This window comes from Xiphophorus hellerii, chromosome 20 (genome assembly GCF_003331165.1).
Source record: "Xiphophorus hellerii strain 12219 chromosome 20, Xiphophorus_hellerii-4.1, whole genome shotgun sequence".
NCBI classification, from domain to species: Eukaryota; Metazoa; Chordata; class Actinopteri; order Cyprinodontiformes; family Poeciliidae; genus Xiphophorus; species Xiphophorus hellerii.
Genome location: NC_045691.1, coordinates 16019636 through 16041618, shown reverse-complemented (window position 1 = coordinate 16041618; position 21983 = coordinate 16019636). Strand labels below are relative to the sequence as shown.

At 37.4% G+C, this 21983-nt stretch overlaps 1 protein-coding gene across 14 annotated transcripts in view; it reads left to right on the top strand.

Annotated features, from left to right (window-relative positions):
• cadpsb (Ca2+-dependent activator protein for secretion b) overlaps nucleotides 1–21983 on the top strand; it is a 92128-nt gene that overhangs the window by 54004 nt on the left and 16141 nt on the right. For 2 of the 14 annotated variants that reach the window (XM_032549644.1, XM_032549646.1), the window contains 13 exons: nucleotides 3459–3595; nucleotides 3696–3883; nucleotides 5250–5351; nucleotides 5431–5494; nucleotides 5588–5711; nucleotides 7504–7572; nucleotides 13134–13240; nucleotides 14439–14468; nucleotides 14997–15005; nucleotides 18226–18382; nucleotides 18478–18619; nucleotides 19295–19456; nucleotides 21772–21927. In XM_032549644.1, coding sequence (XP_032405535.1) covers nucleotides 3459–3595; nucleotides 3696–3883; nucleotides 5250–5351; nucleotides 5431–5494; nucleotides 5588–5711; nucleotides 7504–7572; nucleotides 13134–13240; nucleotides 14439–14468; nucleotides 14997–15005; nucleotides 18226–18382; nucleotides 18478–18619; nucleotides 19295–19456; nucleotides 21772–21927 — 1447 coding nt within the window. Of the gene's footprint in view, nucleotides 1–3458; nucleotides 3596–3695; nucleotides 3884–5249; nucleotides 5352–5430; nucleotides 5495–5587; nucleotides 5712–7503; nucleotides 7573–8394; nucleotides 8428–13133; nucleotides 13241–14438; nucleotides 14469–14996; nucleotides 15006–18225; nucleotides 18383–18477; nucleotides 18620–19294; nucleotides 19457–21771; nucleotides 21928–21983 lie in introns of all 14 variants that reach the window. The other 12 variants (XM_032549649.1, XM_032549648.1, XM_032549654.1 and 9 more) reach the window with 9 other exon arrangements.

The following is a 21983-nucleotide window of genomic DNA, read 5'->3' as shown; positions in this document are numbered from 1 at the left end:
GAGTATTCTGAATGCCAAAGACAAGGAGTAGCCACTGCCGCCCCTTCTTCCAGTTAAAATACTCCGGACCCCCTCCTTCCTTCTCCCTCTTACTGTAGATGGGCCTGTAGACATAGAGGCTAGACCGGTGTTACGCTTCCCATAAAAGGAGAGGCATCACTATGATTTCTTTTGACTGCCCTTGTTTTGCTTGATGTAGGACAACACCCGTGTCATGTGTCCATACTTCTGTACAAAACGGAGAATTTTTCATCCATTCCTCCCCCTCATCTCCCAGAGAATGATAACAGTTCTGCCTCTGTCGGCTTCATGCTATATTTACCCATGTACTTGCACCAAATTGTAATGCTTTTGCCCTTTTAGAGTTCTCCGGTAGTGGTATGCCTGTTAGTGTGCTCCTTAGAGATCATGAATACACTGCAACATACTCAAGTATTGTCAACTTGCAGATGCGTAGAGAATAGGAAAAAAAGGGAATGCAAATTAAAAAAGAAAAGAAGATAAAATGCAAATTTCAAAAGGGGTCTGCAGATGTGCATGACGATTACAAGCGTATTGAAAACTCCGAACTCCAGCATGTTGGAACCTATAAATGTATGCAAAAGTAATATCATATTCACTTTGGTGATTTTTTTGTTTTATTTATTTGTGGTTGAAGTTATTATGAACACATTTATGTGAGTTATGTTCAATGTTTTTGATTTACATGTCATTTAACTAAACTAAAAGAGAATGAATCCTATTTGATGTCTCTCATATTTCAACCTTGCACACACTTTCATAACCCTCTTTGATGTTTTCTCATCATTTCATTCTTCCACTACAAGATCAATTCTCTTGTCCTAAAGTGACTGTTGCTTTCACACTTTAACAACTCTTTTCTTTCTCACTGTCCCCCTCAAAAAACCTGTCCAACCAACCAGATTCTCTTTCTCACCTCCAATGCATCTTCTTCAGTGTTTACAAGCATTAAGTGTTTCTGTCCAGATATTTCCTTTTTACATTATGACTCACTATGCTTTTTTCTTTTTTTTCCCTCTGTCTCTTACTGCCATCGTCAGTTTCTACTTGTCTCATGTTTTCCTTCTCAGACTGAAGTGAAAATGACTTAAAGATGAGTGTAACTCTGTAGGGTTCCTTCTTATATCAAGCCAGGATGACACCCTCTCTCTGACCCCTAGGGTGACAGTTGTGCCCTGTTGTGTATCTCAGTCCTGACGAGATCAGGTCTCCACTTCCCACATTCCTCCACTGAATTGCCATCACTCATTGTCAGCGTCTCCTGAATGTGAAACCTGTCACTCCCACAGAGGACATGACTGTACCTCTGATCTCCATCACTGTATCATTGTCTCTCAGCCTGTTACAATATTTACAATATAAAAAATATATATTATTTGTAAATGCAGTAGTGTAAACAAACTCACCAGTGGTTAATTTCTCCAAATTTACTGAGTTGCAATGCTTTGCAAAAGTATTCACACTCCTTGAACTTTTCACATTTTGCCACAAACTTCAATGAATTTTCTTTTGATTTTGTATAATGGACTGACATGAGGTAGTGCATGATTGTGAAGTGGAAAGTAAGTAAAATTTGTCTTATTCAGGTTCATGGAGTCACTACTATGCTGAACCATCCTATGCTGTACTTATATCTTGTTAGCTTGTTGTCTCTTGGAGTTTATCTCAGCTTTGCACATCTTGAACTGATTTTTGCCCATTTTGTCTGCAAAGTACAGAAAACTCAATCAGACTGAATTGAGAACATTATTGTACAAGCTTTACTGTGGATTTTGAATTACATTTTTACTTGGACTTTGACTAGGCCATTCTGACAAGTGTTTCTGGTTGTATGTTTAGGGTAGTTGTTCTGTTCGAACTTATTTAGCTCCATTCATCTCATCAAGTGTGAACAGCTTCCCTGTCCTAGCAGAATAAAAGCATTCTTAAGGCATGATGCAGCCACCACCATGTTTCACTGTAGGGTCGGTATGTTCAGGGTGATGTGAGGCGTCAGTTTTCCGCCTCACCTTGCATTTGTATGTTAGCCAGAAAAAAATAAGTCTTGACCAGAGCCAATTATCTCACTTCTGTGATGTGCCCCTACATACTGTGTGGCAAATTTTAAACAAGACGTCTTGAGCTTGTTCTCCAACAATGGCTATCTTGTCTTTCATGAATGCTAGAAATGTGATAGGGAGTTATCATATCATATGGACACATTTTTTACTGTTTCTCTGATTAACGATCTGATTCTCCTTGCACAGTCTGTTAGTTTAGGTGGATGGCCATATCTTGGTAGGTTTGTAGTTGTGCAATAATGTTTCTTTTTATGATGACAGACTGAGTTGATGAGGTGTTCAAGGGGTTAATTTTGCTTTAAACGTCTTCAGAACGTTACATCTGATCTGTCTGCTGTTTTACTTGGTTTTCATGATGCTGTTTCTTCACTAATGTTCTTTAACTTATCTCAGAGATCTTCACAGAACAGTTATATTTATACTGGGATTAAGCTGCATCCAATTTACTCAACCTAACTTTCAGGTATTTGTAAAAACTTTGAAACCCATTTCTTTTTATTTTTGGTTCTAGTTCACAATTGTGTGCTCTCTTGTGTTGACTTTTCGCATACATTTCAGTACATTAAAGATTGTGATTGTAAGGTGCCAAAATGTGGAAATTTTCAGGGAGCATTTAAACTTTGAAAAAAATAATCTTTTTTTTTTCTTTTTTTTTAGCACATTTCAATCTCAAAATGTTTTTGTATTTATTAGGTTTCACAGACCAAGCTTAATGTTTTAGTGGTCTTTTTTTCCTTTTCTAACACAATTTTTAAAAATGTGTATGTTTCTCTTGAAAACAGCAAGACAAGTTTATGAATCCATTATGCAGAACAAACAACAAATTTTAGATTTGTAGAACTCTTAAAAATATTGCTCTTGTAATGTTTCTCTGGTTATACCACAACTTAAAATAATTAGTCTTTCTGGCTTTTTGTTGAGGTTTTTTTCACTAGCACACATTTTTGTCAGGACCTGGGTGGCAACCTTTGAGAATGGCAGAATCTATTGAATGCATACAGACAAATTGTTTATTAAATTTCATCCAGTATTTCTTCAAACATCTTTTAAATCTTAAATGATTTCTTTCTTCTATAAAACAAGAGGCAATGTAACAAAGCAGCATGCATGCACAAATAGTCGAAGCACCATCCCTTTGAGCTTAGCTTCAGATTGATAGGTTTATCCACTAATAGAAAAATTGTAGGCATTAATGCACTCTTTACGCTGTCCAACACAATGCAAGTTGACAATGTAAGCTGTAATTGTTATAATTTGCCCTTAGAAGTAGCTGAACAGTCTTGTAGAGTTGTACTGACGTGTCGCTGTTTTCCTTCACCTCACTGATGTCATCTCCTCTGAACCGTGTGTTTTTCCTTGTGCCGTTTGGCTGGATAGACGCTGACAGAGCTCAGAAACATGGCATGGATGAGTTTATCTCCGCTAACCCCTGTAGCTATGACCACGCCTCGCTTTTTGAGATGTTGCAGCGGCTCACACTGGACCACAGGCTCAATGACACCTTCTGCTGCTTGGTGAGTGACTCTCTGTCAGGTATCATGCTTACATGACAATGGGGGGGGAAGTTTGCTGCTGTGTAGTCTTTTAGTCTCCACATGCTTGTGTGTTTTGCAGGGATGGTTCAGCCCGGGGCAAGTGTTTGTCCTGGATGAATACTGTGCAAGGAACGGAGTTCGAGGTTGTCACCGACATCTCTGTTACCTACGCGATCTCCTGGAACGGGCAGAAAACGGGGCTATTATCGACCCCACTCTTCTGCACTACAGCTTTGCTTTTTGTGCATCCCATGTCCATGGGAACAGGTGTGCACTCTTCTTTTGACCTGCAAGCCACATTTACCAAGTTTGGCATTTAAAAAAAAAAAAAGGAATGTTTTCTTGTATTTCTAAATGAAAACTTGGAATTATATTTTTGCTTAATTGAGCAAATCTGGTTTTGGATTCCTGGATCATGAACCAAATATGTACTTTCTATATTGGAAACACATTTGTTTCAAATAGAACTATTCATTATGCAAAGGTATTTTGTAGGAGAAGGTAGAGTTTTATGAATGGGCTTCTCTATCTCCAGTCAATATCTTACCTGCCAACATTCAGAAATATTAGTTTGGATAAACAGAAAAAGTCAGAGTAAAGAGTTTGGACCTCCACCTGCGTCTGCCAATGCACGCCGCTTGGATTTCATCAACATATCCTTTCAAATACCTATCCTGTTTTTGGGTCAGCTGAATCACTCAGCCTCTTAAATCTTTTGGTATAACCTCTTATGTTTTAGAATCAAGTCAGAAAAGAAGAAAACAACAGAAATAAATCCTTGAACTTATTTCCTTATCGTGATCTGACAAAAAAAAAATGTTTTCCAAGTATTATATTAAAATTTCAAAATGACAGCACATAAAAAATATATCAGATGATTATTTGCTTTAACTCAAAAGAAAATGCTAACTAGTTATTTTTTTTTCCCCTTTCAAAAAGGGGCTTTTGATATCAAAGCCCCTTTGATATAAAAACTTTTACTATCTGTGTTTTTTTCTTCAAACAACAAAATGTTTTAAGGAGAACAGTTAATTTCTCACAAAACACAGCAACAGCTGGGGGAGGGGTGCTACTCTACATGAGCGGAGATAAACCTTCACCTTTTTTTTTCCTCTAGTATATTTTTTTTGCCATCTTTAAGTTTGCTTATATTTAAGTTATTTTGTTTATTTTATGTATTTTATGTTATCAATTTTGTGTCTACATATATTCTTGTTTTCTACCATTTTCTTTGTTTTTCCTTTCTTCTCTGTCCTTTGTTGCATAGTCTCTCACTGTCCATATTATTCATCCTCCCATGCGTCCGTAAAAGTCAGAGAGGGCAGCAGTTACTGGGGGCCGCTGGGCTACGAGGCTCTGGTTTCCCCACAGATCGCCCAAAGCCCAGATCCTCAGGCTGCTGCTAGGCGAGCATGCATATTCAAGTTTAAGCAAAGAAAGAAGTCCTTTCAGAGCGACAAAAGGTGAGATTGGAGAGAAAAGTCATCTCAAAAGGCTTTGCTGTTGGCTTTTAGAGAGCTGGTAGTGGTCCACCAGAGTTTTATATCACTAAAGTCAGATGAGAGTATGCTTAATCAGTGGAGCATCTTAAGCACTTCAGCTGGGTAAAAGTGGATGGGTGTGATCCTCACAGGCCGGACGGACTGAGTACAGTGAAAGTGGATGAGAAGGAGCGCTTTGAGGACATTAAAGAAAAGTTGCGCGTCATTTTGGAGAACCACATTGTACATTTCAGGTAATTAATCGTTTAGCAATTGAACAATACCTACACATGTTTTTTGTGCTTTCATTTAACATTTGGTCTTGCCTTGCAGATATTTTTTCCCCTTTGGTCGTCCAGAGGGTGCGCTGAAAGCCACTTTGTCTTTGCTGGAGAGGGTTTGTAGATACACAAAAATCACCATATAACTGAGAAATAACAATTATTATGTAATTGATGTATCTGGGCTGAATATTTGCTTTCTCATTTAGGTTCTGATGAAGGATATCGTGACTCCAGTTCCACCTGAAGAAGTTAAAGGAGTGATTCGCAAAAATTTGGAGCAGGCTGCTCAACTCAACTACCAGCGGATCAAAGACTATGCTAAAATTGAAGGTAACCAGAAAAAATATATTTGAGCAAAGCGTAGTGGCTTTTGGAGAAAACGAAGTAGAAAGTAGAAAAACACATTGAACACACATGGTTTAATTCCCTTCATCTTCCTTTTTCTTACTACATTTTGAGACCCTCCTGTCACTGCTAGCTATATTATTTACACTTGTTGAATTCACTTGATATATGGCCATTTTGAGTCCATATTCCAAATGATTCATGGCACGCTGATGATTTTTATTTAATAGTGTGCCATCACTTTCTGTCTCTCCGTTCAATAACTCTCTCCTTTGTTTCAGGCCTTCTTTAGCTCTGTGCTGTTCTGTAGGTCAAGTTGGCTTTTGTGTAGAGGTGTGTGAGTAAAAATGCATTCAAATCCAAAGCCCTGAAATCTGTTGATGTGCTGATTTCTCATTGTGCCTTGAGTATTCTAACCTGATATTAGATGGCTGGACCAGTATCTCAGCTTGACTTAGTGTCCACTCTGACTCCCAGTTCCCAGTCGATGCATCTTCCCCATCCCTCCCACTTTCTCTCTTAATATCTATGATTCCTCAAGCTGATTTTGCGTCCCTCCCCCCCCCCCTTCATCTTTGTTCAATGATCCTGCTTAAGATCACAATCTTCTGCTCTCTGTCCTTTGCTGTCTGCTATGCTTTTCTCTCTTCTTCCACAGATATTGCTTTAAATACCTACAATAACATGTTTTATTTAGCTTATTTAAAAGAAATGCTGGGATTGCAGAAAAAGTGGTGGTTTCAGAGTTTGTCAGCCCTGCAGGAGTTTTCCAAAAATACATAAATTATCTGGATTTTCTATTTGCCATTCTTAGAAATATAAAACTGGACAATATCTCTTAATTAGAATATTCAGTTTAATTATTGAAGTATAAACTCTGAATGTTTTAAGTCAAATGTAAGCAGAAATGTACACACTTATGAGGGGTTTACAAACATTTGAACAACATTATCCAAACCAGCATCACCCACCTGCATGTGCTTTGAGACATAACAATGTGACCTTTCTTTATTGGCATGAGCTATTATGAAGAAAGACAACATTAAGGCTTAATTTATCAGTGCTGTGCAAAAATTATGTCACCCCTCATTTCTTTATATGCTCCTACCAAAGAAACTGGCTTTCTTGTTATATATAGAAGTCTTGTTCAACTGTAGTTCTTCAAGTTTTCCAGAAGTTTATCTAAATTTTTCTATGGATTTCATGTGGTTAGTAACTCCCACAAATATTGGTGGTCTACTTTTTTTATTTACTAAAATTACCTTTTTATCTGATACGCACATTTGCTTATTCACCTATGTGAAATTTGTTTGATAATCTGATATGCAAAAATGGAGAAAATGTGTAAAGTGAGAAATACCTTTTTACACATGAAAGCAAACTGTAGCCTTTTGAAAATTAAATGTACAAGCAGAAAGGACAAATTAAGACTTTTGCACAGTGGTGACTTACAGTCTCTTCCCATGTCAAACATTTGACTTACACATAAAAAGTCAAACTTTAACATTGTTTGTACCTTGAAAGAAATCCCCCAGGGTGCTAAAGATACTAAGGCTTCAATCCTTACTATCTTTTCATGCTGTGAGAATTTACTTCCCCTCCTTTCCTTGTGAGACGCCTGGCTCAAAATAAACCAGATGTTTCATTTAACTGCTGGGCTTGCTGCCCAGCACAATGCCAGTTTCACCTGGACAGCCCTCCTCCCATTGGCTTCTGAACTCCAGCCCTCCCACTTCTGACCCTAGCCTCTTGCATGCTACAATCCTGTTTTTTATAGGGAAAAAGAGGGAAATGTATGAGCACCCTGTCTTCTGCTTGGCCTCTCAAGTGATGGATTTAACCATCCGTGAGTACCCTGATCATCCTCTCCCCGCTCTTTCATCCCTCTACGGCCTCCTCTTCTCCTTCAAAGATGCTGCTCCTCCCGCCATGCTTGCTTTTATCTGTGCCTTTATGTGTCGGAGTGAGTGGAGAGCACACCAGTCCAGAAATCTGTGAAGTGCCGCGCTTGAATCGGTCGGGGGTCCTCTTTTAGGCACCGTCTGTTTGTGATGGAAATGAATGAGCAGTCTGGTCTGTGTAGCTTCTTTCTTTTGGTTGGACGCCCATTCCTTTGACTTGAATGCATTTTTAGACTGCTTACATTGTTATCTCCTGCAGTCATTTGGTCTGATCATGTCAGTGCTTTTGCCAAACAGGTAGGCTTCTTTTTTTATTTCCTCTCGGTGGCACCAGCTATAGTGAAGGAGCGTCTGTCGACTGAGCTTTCGAATGGGGAATACAGTCCAGTGTGTGGATTCAAGAGCTTCACTTTTATCTTAACTTAACTTCAATCATATCAAGTTGCTTTAAGTGTCCTGTCTGTGATCACAGTACTTTTACATGTGTCCTGTCTGTTTACAATAGTTCACGCTTTGTCTGTTTAACAAGCATATTGCCACTTTTTTTAATTTCCTGTTTTCCACAGGCTTTCTGTGTTTCTATTTTTTATATTTATTTTTAACTGTGTGACGTCTGTCCGTCTCAGAAATCTCACCTCCTGCAGCTGAAACCACCCGAGCAGAACAACACCTCTGAGTCCCAAAGTACCGTGAAACTAATCACAGAGATGTACTGACTCTAAACATCTGCTTTTTATCTTTTCTCTCCCCTTTTTTTCTTGCCGAAGTTGAGAAAGGTCAAAAGGATCAGAAGGATCCAGGTGATGCTACGTTTAGCTTGTGGTTTAGCTACAATGCACACAAATACAGACACACAATCCCTTCTCTTAGACATATATTTTCATTCCACATGAACTATTTACTATTTTATCACATGAAAAACAAAGAATTCTCAATGTATTCTATGTGATAAACCAACACATAGTAGTTTATAATTGCGGTAGATAATGATGCATGTTTTTCAACATTTTTTCTTACAAATTAATATCTGAAAAGTGTGGCACTCTTTTGTATTCAGCCCTCTTTCTCTGATCCCACCAAATTACAATTAATGTGACTAGTTGCCTAAGGAGTCAGCTAGTTAGTAAATGTAGTTCAGTGGGTTGGGAATAAAGTTATAAAAAAGTTTAAAGCAACTTTTTAGTCCATCATCAAGAGATTGAAAGTTTTTCAAAACTGCAAATCTTGTCTGTTTATCTATACTAAGAGGCATTTTTCAAAGAAAGATATTATTTTTGGAGCAGCTGTTGAGTTTCACAGCTACTTTGGAGACTATTTTGACACAATAGCGATTTGTCAAAGTAGGAGTAAAGCGATTATTAAAGGAGGTCATGGGAACTAGAGTTGATAGGAAGATAGTAGTTGGTGGGAGAAACTAATTACAGAGGAATCCTTGAACACGAAGAAGTTACAAGCTGCTAAAGACTTGAGAATGCCTGTAGGTTATCGATCTAGCTGAGTTATAAAATACTGCCGGTTTGAAAACAGGACAGCTTAAGTCAGAATAGATTCAACTGTTAGAAAGGTCTAGTCCAAAGTCGGTCCGCGAGGGCCAGCATCCTGCATGTTTTAGTTCTCTCCCTGGTGGTAGTAACAACCTATTCAGCAGGTCAATGTTCTCCTTAGACCTTCTAATGAGACATCATTTGATCCAGGTGCTCTAAACCAGGGAGAGAACTAAAACATGCAGGAAGCCGGCCCTTGAGGACCGACCTTGGGCACTATCGGTCTAGTCAAAGTCTAGATCTAAGTCCAGTTTGGGAATCTGTGGCTCCAATCTGACTGAACTTGAGATCCTTTGAGAAGAGGAATAGGTAAACATGTGTTTTGAGTTGGTTCATCACATACCTCCCTATAAGATCAAAACATTTCTGAATGTAATGCAAATCATGTAAAATATTTAATGAAATAGTGAAGCACTTTGTTGACAAATCATTCATCTGTAGCACATCATTCCAGTAGTACTTCACAATATCCGAACATTAGTATGCTTACATCAGTATGCTTTTTTATTAAGCAAATATGGTGATTGTACTACTTTATATTTCAAGCCTGAACCTTTCCAAGACACATAACCTGTTCTCATAAACTGCATCTTGGCTACAGATGCACTGATTATAGCAAAAGTAATACATGAATATTTTGGTATCATTCTGAGAAACCATGAAAATCATAACATAATACAAACTTTCAATAAAGGTCTTACTATATACAATCTCCAATACACTTTTCTCAATGCAAATCTGAAAAAAAATACAATACAAATAGTTTTCATATGATATAATACTCTGGTCATATTTTAAAGTCGAATGTGCTGGTGACTTAGAAGTAGTAGAAGATTAGCTGTTATTCTCAATATAAGCAAATAAAACCTTGCTCCAGGCCTTGAGATGGTTTCATTACATTTTCAGCCTAACTTCAGCAAAGTTTATCTCGCACACTGCAGCCATTTGTCTCATTCTCAAGTGAGACCTACATTTAAAAATAAAACACACATAACATCCAACCATTTGCAGATAATTATCACTTTTGTCAGTTATCTTAAAATGCCTGTGGCTCAGTAAATAGATTGGTTGCTGTTTGATCTTCAGCTTTTCCAGTCTAAAAGCTGAAATGCCCTGGGGAAGGATACTCAGCAGTTGGCAGAAAAATACGCTGCCATTTCTGGAATTTGGAAATACGTACAACTCTACATTATATGTGTAGGTGTATGCATGTCGAAGAGGGAGGGATGGAGAGAGGAAAACATTCCTTCTATAAAATAAGTATAGGAACGGCATATGAACGCTTAGGCAAATATCTAAATTTGACTTTTAAAATGGCATGATAAAAATGATTTATACCTTTCTCTAAAATATTGATTTAAATATTTACTGACAATAAAGCAGAAAATAAAAAAACATAATCTTAAATTTACCAGCTTTTTTTTATGTTTCTTCTGGTGTTTTGACTATTATATTTGATGATGAGCTCCAAGTCTTAGAGACTGCAACAACTTTTGCCATCACTCTAATTTTTAGCTCCTTCCACTCTGGCTAGGCTAATCTATAACATTAATATTACTTTGAGTCAGAAAGAACATGTTGGATAAATTAAAAAGTTGCTTTAAACCTAGAGCCGCCACAGAAATAATTAGCTTTGGGTTTAACTGCATCTCAGAACAAGCAACAGCTCTGTAAAACACAGACCCAAGCCAATAAACTGTTACAACAAAACTCTTCCTGTTTTATGTAGTTACACATTTATGTGCTTTTGATTTAAGATTTCTGTTACCATCCAGTCCCATGTTGAAATTGTACCCATTTGAGCAAACATTGTTATGCTGTTTTAAAACTTCCATTTCACGACTTGTACCCGTCTTTTTAGACTATGTTGCCAATAAAGGTACATCAATTTTGTGCCTTCTTCAAGTGTTTTGAAGATTACTGGTTGATGAGCTAAGGGATACATAAAAAAATTAAACACAAAGAAACATTAATTTGTTGTCAAATCCAGCACCAGCACACTGTAAAAATACTGGTTAAACAGCTCTGAAGTAACCTCATCAAGCAACTAGGAGCAGCAATTTAAATCAGCTACAGGATTTTAAACTAAGGTTAAGAAGAATAATCCAAAGTCTCAAAATCGGATAACATTCAGCAACAATTAGAAAAGGGCAATGATACAAAATAATAAAAAGCTATAAAAGTTATTTAAAAGCTTTCAAGTTTATAAAGAAATATATGTTATTATTTCCATGTCATTTCAGTCACAGCGACTCCAGTAATTATTCGTAGTAAGCATTCCGTTCCTTACATTTCACAGATTTAGCGTAGAACATGTTGGCCTAAAAACCCTGTTTTACTTGATGGATAACTTCTATGAGTACTGAAACATTTTTACAGTGTGTTAATGGAGTATTTTCAAGTAAGCCGTGCGACAGCTCCTTATACAAATGGCTTATTCTAAACCTGTTCACAAAATGCATGTTTTTGATGCCACATTGCACCTCCATCTCAGTGCCACTATTCTTTTGTCTGATACTCTTGCAACATAACTCTGACTATCCTGCAAACACATCAGCTTTGTTGCTCCATGTCATGCATCCCACACTTGCTGGTACCCTTGGTAAAGATGTTTTAAAAGCTCTTATTGCAGTAGCATAATCGCACATTAAAATGGGAAGACATTCACTCTGAGTTGAAAAAAAAATCAGTCTGAAGAAATATATATTTTTACCAAACACTGGTGCCGCACTAATTCACACCTCTGTTTTTATTACTTTCTTGCCAGCCCCTCCTGCTACTAAGACAGTGTTTAGTCTTCTCTCTTAAGATTTCGCAAGTTTAGAGGATACAAAATCCATTCCTCTTTGCACAAAATCTTCAGGTCACCCTTTTTCCTGGGTTTTGCTTTATACTGTTTTCTCCTCAGCCCATGGCTCAGGATCTCTGTACAGTTTTGGTAATTCAGTCTGTGTCTGGTGAACTATGTTTGTATTTGATGAGGCCATTATGCTACTAAAGCCCCAATAAAATACAACAAAATACTGTTAGGTGAAATCTACGATTTCAAGTAGCACTCTAACAAGGTTCTCAAAACTTGTGGAATTGAAACAGCCCCGTAGCAACACAGATCATCCACCGTACTTAACGAAAGACGTGATGATCTTTTCCAGATATTTATGACTTGTTCTCTGAGTCTCACCAGGCCCACCTTTGAGTGTTTGATGCCAAAAGCTCAGTCAAGGTTTAATCTGACTCCAGCACACAATTCCAGTTAAAGTCCCAGTAGAGTTTAGTAGACGCCATATATTGTAGACTTTGTGACCCTGGAGTGCCACTTTTTACTGTAGCGGTGCACTACAAATCTCTCTTGCAGGGAAGTTTGTCATCTTGTACTTTCTTTTAAAAGCTACCAAGTACAGAAAATCTACTTTTTTAAATGACATATTTTATCCTTCTTGTTTTGATGAGGAGCTAGGACAAATGGGATTTGTGCCATATCTGTAAACCAGAAAACAGGAAGTTTCATAGTTATCAGAGAAAAAAAATGTAAAACATACTTTAAAATATTAATTTCATAAGACCTGTCTGGGTATCAATAAGTGTTGCACTGATTATCTTCATAAAAAAACATTTTTCCCTCGAACAAATAAACTTACAACATATAAAAGTAAGATTTTTTTTCAAAATTTAGTGTGAGATTATGCTGCTTTATCACAATATAGTTTAAGGCTTTTCACACATCTTCACTAGGGGAGACAATAGGGGTTTAGGGTGCTGTAAAATGAAAAAATCTATACATTACTTGCTTTAAGGGATATAAGTGGGTAAACATCACAGTGTAAACACTGTGTTTATGCTTTTTGCTAAATTGAATAAAATAAAGGGAAAAAAATTATCCCATATAGTCATAAAACCCCCCTTGGAATGCTTCTCTTTGCTTGACTAACCGCTCATCCCTCACCCTCATCCTTTTGTCTCAGAAAACGCAGGCCGCTTAGTCACGCCTGCCAAAAAGCTGGAGGAAACAATTCGCCTGGCGGAGTTAGTCATAGAGGTCCTCCAGCAGAACCAGGAACACCATGCGGAGGTGAGTGAGAACCCTCTCCTCCTCCTCCTCTCCTCAAAGCACTTCCCCCTCTTTACTCCTCACTCTTATCCCACTCGTCCCACTTCAGAGAGTTAGTGTCATAATAGTCAGCCAGCTATAAATAAAGCTGCTTTCATCTATGGGTAGCAAAAAAAAAAAAAATCCTGCATGAATTTAATAGAGGAAAGCTTTAATTAGCATTGAACAGAATAAGACAAAAAAAAATCATAGCTTAAGTTTAGATGTACTGTAGATTAGTCATATATATATATATATATATATATATTGCTGCTCAGTAATTATTGTAGCTGATAAAAAAATTAACAAAAATATATTTTTTTGCTTTTGAATATGCCAATTATAGTGCTCTAGCTCTTTACGGTATCTTTTTAAAGAAAAAAGATATCATTATTAATACTAAGCATATTTTTTATCCAAAGAAGCATTAAGTAAGAATAAATTATACTTTTTGTTTGAGATTGTGTCTTGTTTAGGACTCCTAAAATCATTTAAATTAATGGTTCTCAAACTCTGATGCAGCCTAATTTGCGGATAAAAAAATGTTTACAGACCTTTTATCAAGCTTTTTGTTTATCAATTTTTCTATAAAAACACATTTTTAGATTTGATCTCTTTATGTTCCAAGTTTTTAATAAATACTTGTTACCTTTTGTATTTTTGGTGGTGTGGATTTAGGCTACTAATATTATGCAGTGAGGATTTGATTAAAACTAAATATATTTAATAAATGAGTACTTCTGAGAACAAACTTAAATTTGTGGGCCTGTCTTACCAGCTGATGGCTGTAGAATGACAAATTGTTGCATTTGAGTTGCACATGCTTTGTCCATGTTCATCATAAACACTGATTATTATTCCACAAATTATATACAATAAAGATCAGCATAATAGGTTGTCTTTACTAGAGGTAGTTTTAATCTGACAAGCAAAAATATTTGAAAAATACACAGTTAATTAGAAATTGCAGTATTTCTCAATGTAATTTTTAAGTATAAGATAAATATTATTGCTTTAAAACATAGAATAAGCTCTATTATTGTTCAACTTTTTCCTCTAAAATATTTGCTAGAGAACAACATGACTATGTGTAGCTGTGTAGATCTGCAGGTGATCCAGTATGGTCTTAGAATATTCAGATAAAGCAGATTTATTGTATCTCTCTGAATATGCTTGACAGGCGGCAGTCACAAGTTCTGGAGATCAATCGGTACAGTATTTATATTTCTTTCTCCTCTTCAGTCCCCATCACAACCCCCTTGTATGGCATGAGCCACTATGGCAAGAGGCACGTTCCAGGCAGAGATTGAACTCATAGCTGCTGTAGCTCTGGGTGGGTTTTAAGGCAAAGATAAGAGAGCAAGCTTGTATAAAAATCTAAAAACTAGAAGCACATTAGCTTTCACAACATGATTGTGATCATTAAGCATGCTCATCAGGCCATAAAGAGGTTTCCTTTTTCTCCAAGCATGCCAAACCAGAAAATTTCCCAAAGTATGCTCCATATGAACCTTTGAAGTTTGATCCACCGTGAACATTTGTTCCCTCTCCATCTGACAATTGATTTCACAGTCCACACTTGTTCAAGCATTTCTTTTCCAGCTTCTCCTCCTCCATCCCTTTCTGCTATCTGTTCTTAACATATAAAACCTTTTCAAACAAATGACTCAAAGTACATTATTGTCCTGTACATCTTCCTGTGTTTTTACTGTCTAATGATTGGTGACTGTCCGAGCAGGGAAAAGAGGTATGTAGCCAAGCTGAATGAGAGCCCCTCCCCCATAATGCTCTGTGCATGTCAAAGCAGATGATTCCACATATCGTACCCCCTCAGCATCAATACACCCCCCTCTGGACTGGTCCTTTAACACTGTTTGACTGATACAGGATTGCAGTCCTTGTGCCTGAACTCTCAGTATGACATAGACTTCTCAGAGTCCTGTTTGCGTCTCTCAACCACTATCAAAGGCTGGAGGCTACACTACCTTTCAGCGTTTTTCTCTCCCTAACCTGACACAAATTTGACCATCCTCTCATTCAACTTTCATGAGAGTATTTTTCCTTGACTGTGGTGGAGAAAGGCTTGTTTGCTGCCTTTTTTTATTTCTAATCAATAGAGCTTTCATGCTTTTTTTTAATTCTAGGAATGGGCAGGTAAGTTGGTGGGTAAGTGGGTCTGTCTGCCATCGTTATTCCAGGTGGTAATTTTACCTTTACAGTGAGATGTTAAAAGTAAAGCATGCAGAACAATTTGAAAGGATTAAGCTTCTGAATTTGGCAACATGTTATCCTGAATGATAAGCAAATAAACCAAGACTGCCAGCTAAGCAACTACTGTCAAAGGGTGAGGAGATTCTGACCATGCCAGAAAATTGTCATCTGAATCTCAAAGACTTTACTTAACTAATTGGAAAAGCCATTCTTCAAGTGGAGACATGCTGTGGGCTGCAGTCTTTGGTGTGCCTATATATAAAGATGTGCATGAGTCACATTCACATCTAGTGGGTTGTGAGACTGTTGCTGATGTGAATGGTGGACCCCCTCATTTTTTTAGCTTCAGAGAAAAGCATGCAGAGAGATCCACGTTTGCATGAGAAAAGCACTTTTGCCTTTGATACTATAGAAGCCGTCCTGAAGATAAGATACATACAGTCCTTTGCACAGGTAGTCATACCACAGTCCTTTGCACAGGTAGTCATACCTGTTGAACATCGTGACATTTTGTCACATTAAAACCACAAACTTCAACTTATTTTACTGTCACTCTGTGACAGATCCAGAAAAAGTTGGACATGACTGTGAAGTGGAGGGGAAAAGATACATGGTTCTGTAATGTTTTTACTATTAATCTGAAAGGGCATCCATTTGCATTCAGTGCCATTTTACTATGATACAACTCAAAAAAATCCAGAGTAACAAATTGTACTCAGAAGTTACCTCAATACTCAATACTGACTCGATTCAATTGTCAGGGATAAACTTGTGTACACCAGGATTAGATTATAAAACAGCATCCCAAGCTTTTAACACTGTTTATGGCACTTCTGCTAACCTATCAAGCCATGGTCATCTGCATATGCTTACAGGCTGGGCAAGAGTAGCATGAAAGCAGGCAAGAGTGGTAACTCTGGTGAAACTAAAAACAGCTGTTAATGTGCAATATTCTATCAAATCAGTTAAGTTAATTTGTATAGCACTTAAGCAACAAAGCAGTTGAAAGTGCTTTATATTATAAACACTCCAAAATACAAAGTCATAAAAACAACACAAGGTTGTGTTCTTGCTTGAGGTTGCAGAATAACATGCAACCTCCAGCTGTTTACAAATCTTATTTTGATTAAGTGGCAAGACAAAAGTCACTCTTGACAGAAATACAAAATTTGTATGAGGTCCTCATACAAATTTTGCTTCAAGTTAAGTGTTACAATGCCCCAGATAAAGTCCAGACCTAACTCCAGGTAAAGAATATGTTGCAAGGCTTGAAAAATAGCTCTTTGTTGATCTGCCCGAGATTGAGTTATTTTGTGAAGGAGAATGTGGGGAAATGTCAATCTGTCAAGATCCTAAAAGACTTACAGGCTCTACCCAAACCTCTTCATAGCTTTATATAAAGCAAATGTTACACAACATGTGTCTTTCCTTCCACTAATCAGGTTTGTACTACTTTGTGAATGGCTGATTTTGAAAAATCTTGATAAGTGTGAGGTTATATTATGACAAAATGTGTTCAAGTGGTGTTTATACTTTTGCAAAGCACTGTTCATGCAACACAACTTTGCAAATCTGTCAAATATTTTTGCATCAATAAATTCCTACCAGTTATGTTGGAATTACTCACTGCAATATGTAATGACAAGCATTCTCAATATACCACACATAAGCCAACAGATTGAATGAGGGTTTAATAAGCAAGGTTTTCATGCAGTAAGATGTAAAACAAATTACACCAACCTAGCTTCATACTGTTATTAGCGCCTTTTAAGACTTAAAACACAGAGAACAGCTGGTTAAGACTAGCATGGAATGAAACCACTTATTTTAAAAGATTGCTTTTCTTTAGGAGTACACATTGTTTGTTGTATTTAACTTTATATTGTTAACCGTTTAGTTAGTGATAGTATTTTAGTCAATACTTGCAATACCTGCTGGTAACAGTTGCGTATAAAGCGTAAACTACTTTTTGGCTAATATGTTTCTAGTTGCTTATTTGCTAAAACCAGAACATTGGCATAAGTGAAAATAAGACTTGACAATGTTTGCTGTTGATAGAAACACAGCTATGTAAGGGTCTTTGCTAATATTGAGATAAAAGCTGTGTTTTTTCTATGTTCAATTAAGTACAAAAATAGGTATCCACACATTTCCAAATTTGCTTGAAAGCCTCAAACCAATGCATTTTGGATCTACTTCAGAAATAAAAAACAATGGTGCTGGTCAAGTGCGCACCAAGTGGCACCTTTAAATTTTAAAGATTTGCATTGTATTTAACACATTGTTTAATTATTTTTGAGAGAACAAGTGGACACTTTATTTAAGAATTGGCTTCTAATGTTAATTTTAATGGTAAAGTAATTTCCCATTTAGTTAAAACAATTTCTCTAACTTTTACTAGATGACTAAACAGAAACAAGGTTTAAAGGGCTTCCAGATTTCAGCATGTTTCTTTAAGCTTAACAAAAGTTCAATAAAAACTGGAGAAGTTAGCTGAGCTGACAGTGAACAACCATGTTATGCCAAGCAAACCAGCTGCTGGATTTAGTTTCATATTTGAAGAAGAGAGGTGAAAGAAGTGTCAGGTCTAAGCAAGGAAGCTCAATGAAATCCCAGTGATGTCAAGTTTAATCAGAGAATACACATATATTTTAACACACCTCTGGTGTTTTCACTTGAGAATCTTTGTTCCTCCTCCTGTAGCTCGTTCAGAGGCTGTATTCACCATGTTTCTCATCCTTCTGCTGTGTCTCTAGGCATTTGCATGGTGGACAGACCTTATGGTGGAGCACGCTGAAAACTTCCTGGCCCTCTATGGCATCGACATGGATGCTGCCCTGGAGATCCAGTCACCTGAGAGCTGGGACAGCTTTCCTCTTTTCCAACTCCTCAATGATTTCCTACGGACAGACTGTGAGCTCCAGCCTTTGCTCATTTATCTTTAGACACTTTTATCTAAATTTAAGGTCCTAATACTCTTATGTTGCATCTTATTTCCCTCGTCTTAGATTATCTGTGCAATGGAAAGTTCCACAAACACCTCCAGGATCTGTATGCTCCTCTGGTGGTTAGATATGTGGATCTGATGGAGTCCTCCATCGCACAGTCTATCCATAAGGGCTTTGAGAGGGAGTCCTGGGAGCCTGTTAAGTAAGGAGCCTGTGTCTTTATTGCAAGGCTGTAGGATGCTTGCACATGCAACGCTTTTATATTCAGACAACAGAATGACCGTGTGGAGGCTGAAAAATCTCAAAGAGCAGCTATAATGTTCCCTCTGACTTCCTTTAGGTTCACTGTTAAAAAATGAGCCAAGAGTGGGCTGAAAAACCTATTTTTTTCTTTGAAAGAAATAGGTTATTTATTTCTGGAAGTAGTTCTTGATTAATGCATGTGCCATTAGTCTTTTTTTTTTTTTCAAGCACATTGGGATCAGAACAACATGTAATATTTCTGTTTTGTCTGTAAACTAATCTTCATAATATGTGCTTTTTCGGTCTGTTTTGTTTCTGTTATAATTTATTTGCCGTGGCTTAAACATGTTAAATGTTGCATTTTATCGCTTTACGCCAAATATTATTAAATAAGATATTTTTACTTTTCCTTTCTTTTTCTTACTTTTACTACATCACATGTTTGTGTCCAGCTCTCTTGACTCATGGGTATTTCCGTATATTGTCTCTTTGATATTAGTTTATGCGTTCTACTTTCTTCCTTCTCCTATTTTCAGATTTTACTTTTATGATGAGTGTTACATGGCTTTTTAAAGCTCCCACACCACTGTTATGGATTCTTTTTTTTGTTTCTTTTTGTCTGTCTTTTCTGCAGGAGTTTAACAAGTAATCTGCCCAATGTGAATCTACCAAATGTGAACCTCCAAATTCCCAAAGTACCAAATCTGCCAGTGCCAGTAGCAGGACTATCAGTTAACCTTCCACAAATGCCTAGCTTTTCAACCCCGTCATGGATGGCTGCTATATATGACTCTGAGTGTGTATTCAACTAGTTCACTCTAGATTTGTAGAGCAAGCAGAGAGCGACTTGGTATGAAGATGACTTTTTTTTTTTCTCGATTATATTTCAATATGCATCAAATTCACAAAATGAAAAATTAAACCTGTTTTCCTTGATGTCAGTTCTTTTCGATAAAGTTCATGTTCATGCCAAGGTACCTCTGAGTTAGAGTAGATGGGATTCTGCTTCCTGAAATGAGAGGCTGCAAGGCTCTCATTTGTCTCAACATGCATGCTGCTGAGCTGAGGTGTGGAGATAAAGACGAAAACAAAAAGAAACATGTAGATGTGCAGCACTGTCCACAATTACCACACTTGGTTACGATTAATTAAGCCATAAAGAAATTGATCTTTTATTGCAGTTGCATATGCTGAATCTGAGCTCATTTACTTAGTGGGGGCAAAGTATTTCTATATGAATTGCATTTTTTTACATTAAGTGATATATACCATAGTTATTGATAATGACACTGCACAACTACTTTGTGCCAAAAAAGAAGGTGCTTACTCTTCACCTATAATATTTTATGAACCTGGAGAATGCAGAAGGATATTTGACCATTCCTCAATAGATGAAAAGATTCCCTCTCATAGTGTCTTCACTCAGCTCATTCCAAAGATTTCTTGTTTGCAGAGATTTAAAAAAATATGAGAATATGTTTGTAGAGATATAAAAAGTTGTTTTTTTTTTTGTCTGGTGAGCCTATTCTGTGTTTATTTGCACATGTGTTATGGATAATTATCCTGTTGAAAACCCCAGGGATGAGTCATTTTCAGTACTCTGGCAGAGAAAACAATATATTTTTTAAATGTCCTGGTGCTTTCCAGCATCCCTTATTTTCCACTGTTTGTTGCCAGAAAGCTCAAACTCACCTAATGTAAGCACATACCTCACCTGTAACCCTAGCATAAAATTTACATTTTTAAGTTTGTGGTGAAAGAATAAAAACTCATTTTTTCCTTCCTGACATGTTGCTGCCATAAAGCCAGACTTCTGATTTTTTGTGTTTGTTTTACCTTTCTAATAATTCTCTTTGCGTGGTGGACAGTTAAACTCAGTATTGTGGCAAGATGAACAGTTGGGATTGTTTGTTATTTTTGTAAGTATTTTTCAAAGATCTATTTTGTTAAGCAAAACAAAATAACTGTTTCTTTGTGGGGGAATTTTTAGCCCGCTGAGTAAATAGACCCAAATCAAAGGTTGGACTTTTCCACATTTATCAGCTGCAACAAAAGATTATTTTTTAAGGTTATGTTTCTTTATAGATCTTTAGTAATGTGTCTATATGTGGAGGTTGCTGTAAATTCAGGATTTACAATGAGTGCAGAAACAAAGATACCAAAGACAATAAGTCTAAATCTCCACTCTACAAACAACATTTCTCCTCTAAAATGACATCCACAGACATTCCCCCCTGAGGACTGCTACAACATGGCTCATGGACTGCTATGTAAAAATTAAACAGGTGCACAATTTATACAACTAAAATGTGTATTTAATTAAAAAAAAGTACTATCCACTGCAGCCAGTTAAGACAGGTTGTAGCACAAACAGGGGCACATCTGGGATGCAGAGGAGCATAACAGCAATGCTCAGCAACATGGCCATAGGTCCATCTCTGACCTTTACCATCTGCTAGTGGTCTGATTGGGATGAAGTGACCTAGCCATTGATTGGAGATGATATAGCAGGGAGGCTCTGAGCCAAGAGTTCAAACCTCTCCATTTTATCACATCTCCCTCTCGCCTCAAAACGTTTCCTGATTCCCAATCAGTTCTGCTCCAGAACAGAAAGGTCTGCATGGTTTGTTTCAGGGGCATCAATAGTCCAGGGTAATGGATGTTGAGAGAGGGCCTCTGATAAGTACAACTTCAGTTTTTTTTTTTTCCTGAACATTTTCTTACCCTCTCTCACATCTACATTTCCCTTCCTCTATGTCTTACAGTGTTAACAGCGGCTGTATCTGCAGTGATTTTACCTGCATGTTACCTCTTCATATATCAATCAATAATCATGCTGTACAGTGTGGTTATTGATTTGTTGCCGTAAACCCTACCCACACCTTTTCACCCATACACTGACTGTCCAAACACATCTGAGCCAGCAGAAGGTGACGTAGACATCTGGATGGAGCAGTCGGTGTATGGTGAGAGTAAAATCTTTGGATGTACAGGAACAGCATCCTCCTCTGCACCTGCCACAACAAATCCCCTTCCGCTTGTCAGTTTTAGAGCCGCTTGCTGCAGCACATCCTTTACCTTCTGACTGATGTGTGTTTGGCTTGATGGCAGTAACGGCTCCGGGACATCAGAGGATCTCTTCTGGAAGCTCGACGCCCTTCAGACTTTCATCAGAGACTTGCACTGGCCGGAGGAGGAGTTTGCCAAACACCTCGAGAACCGCATCAGGCTCATGTCGAGCAACATGATAGAGAACTGCGTCAAGAGGTAAGAAGACTTGCAATGCTTTATAAATATGTGCTTTTTCATTTAACAGCGAAAGT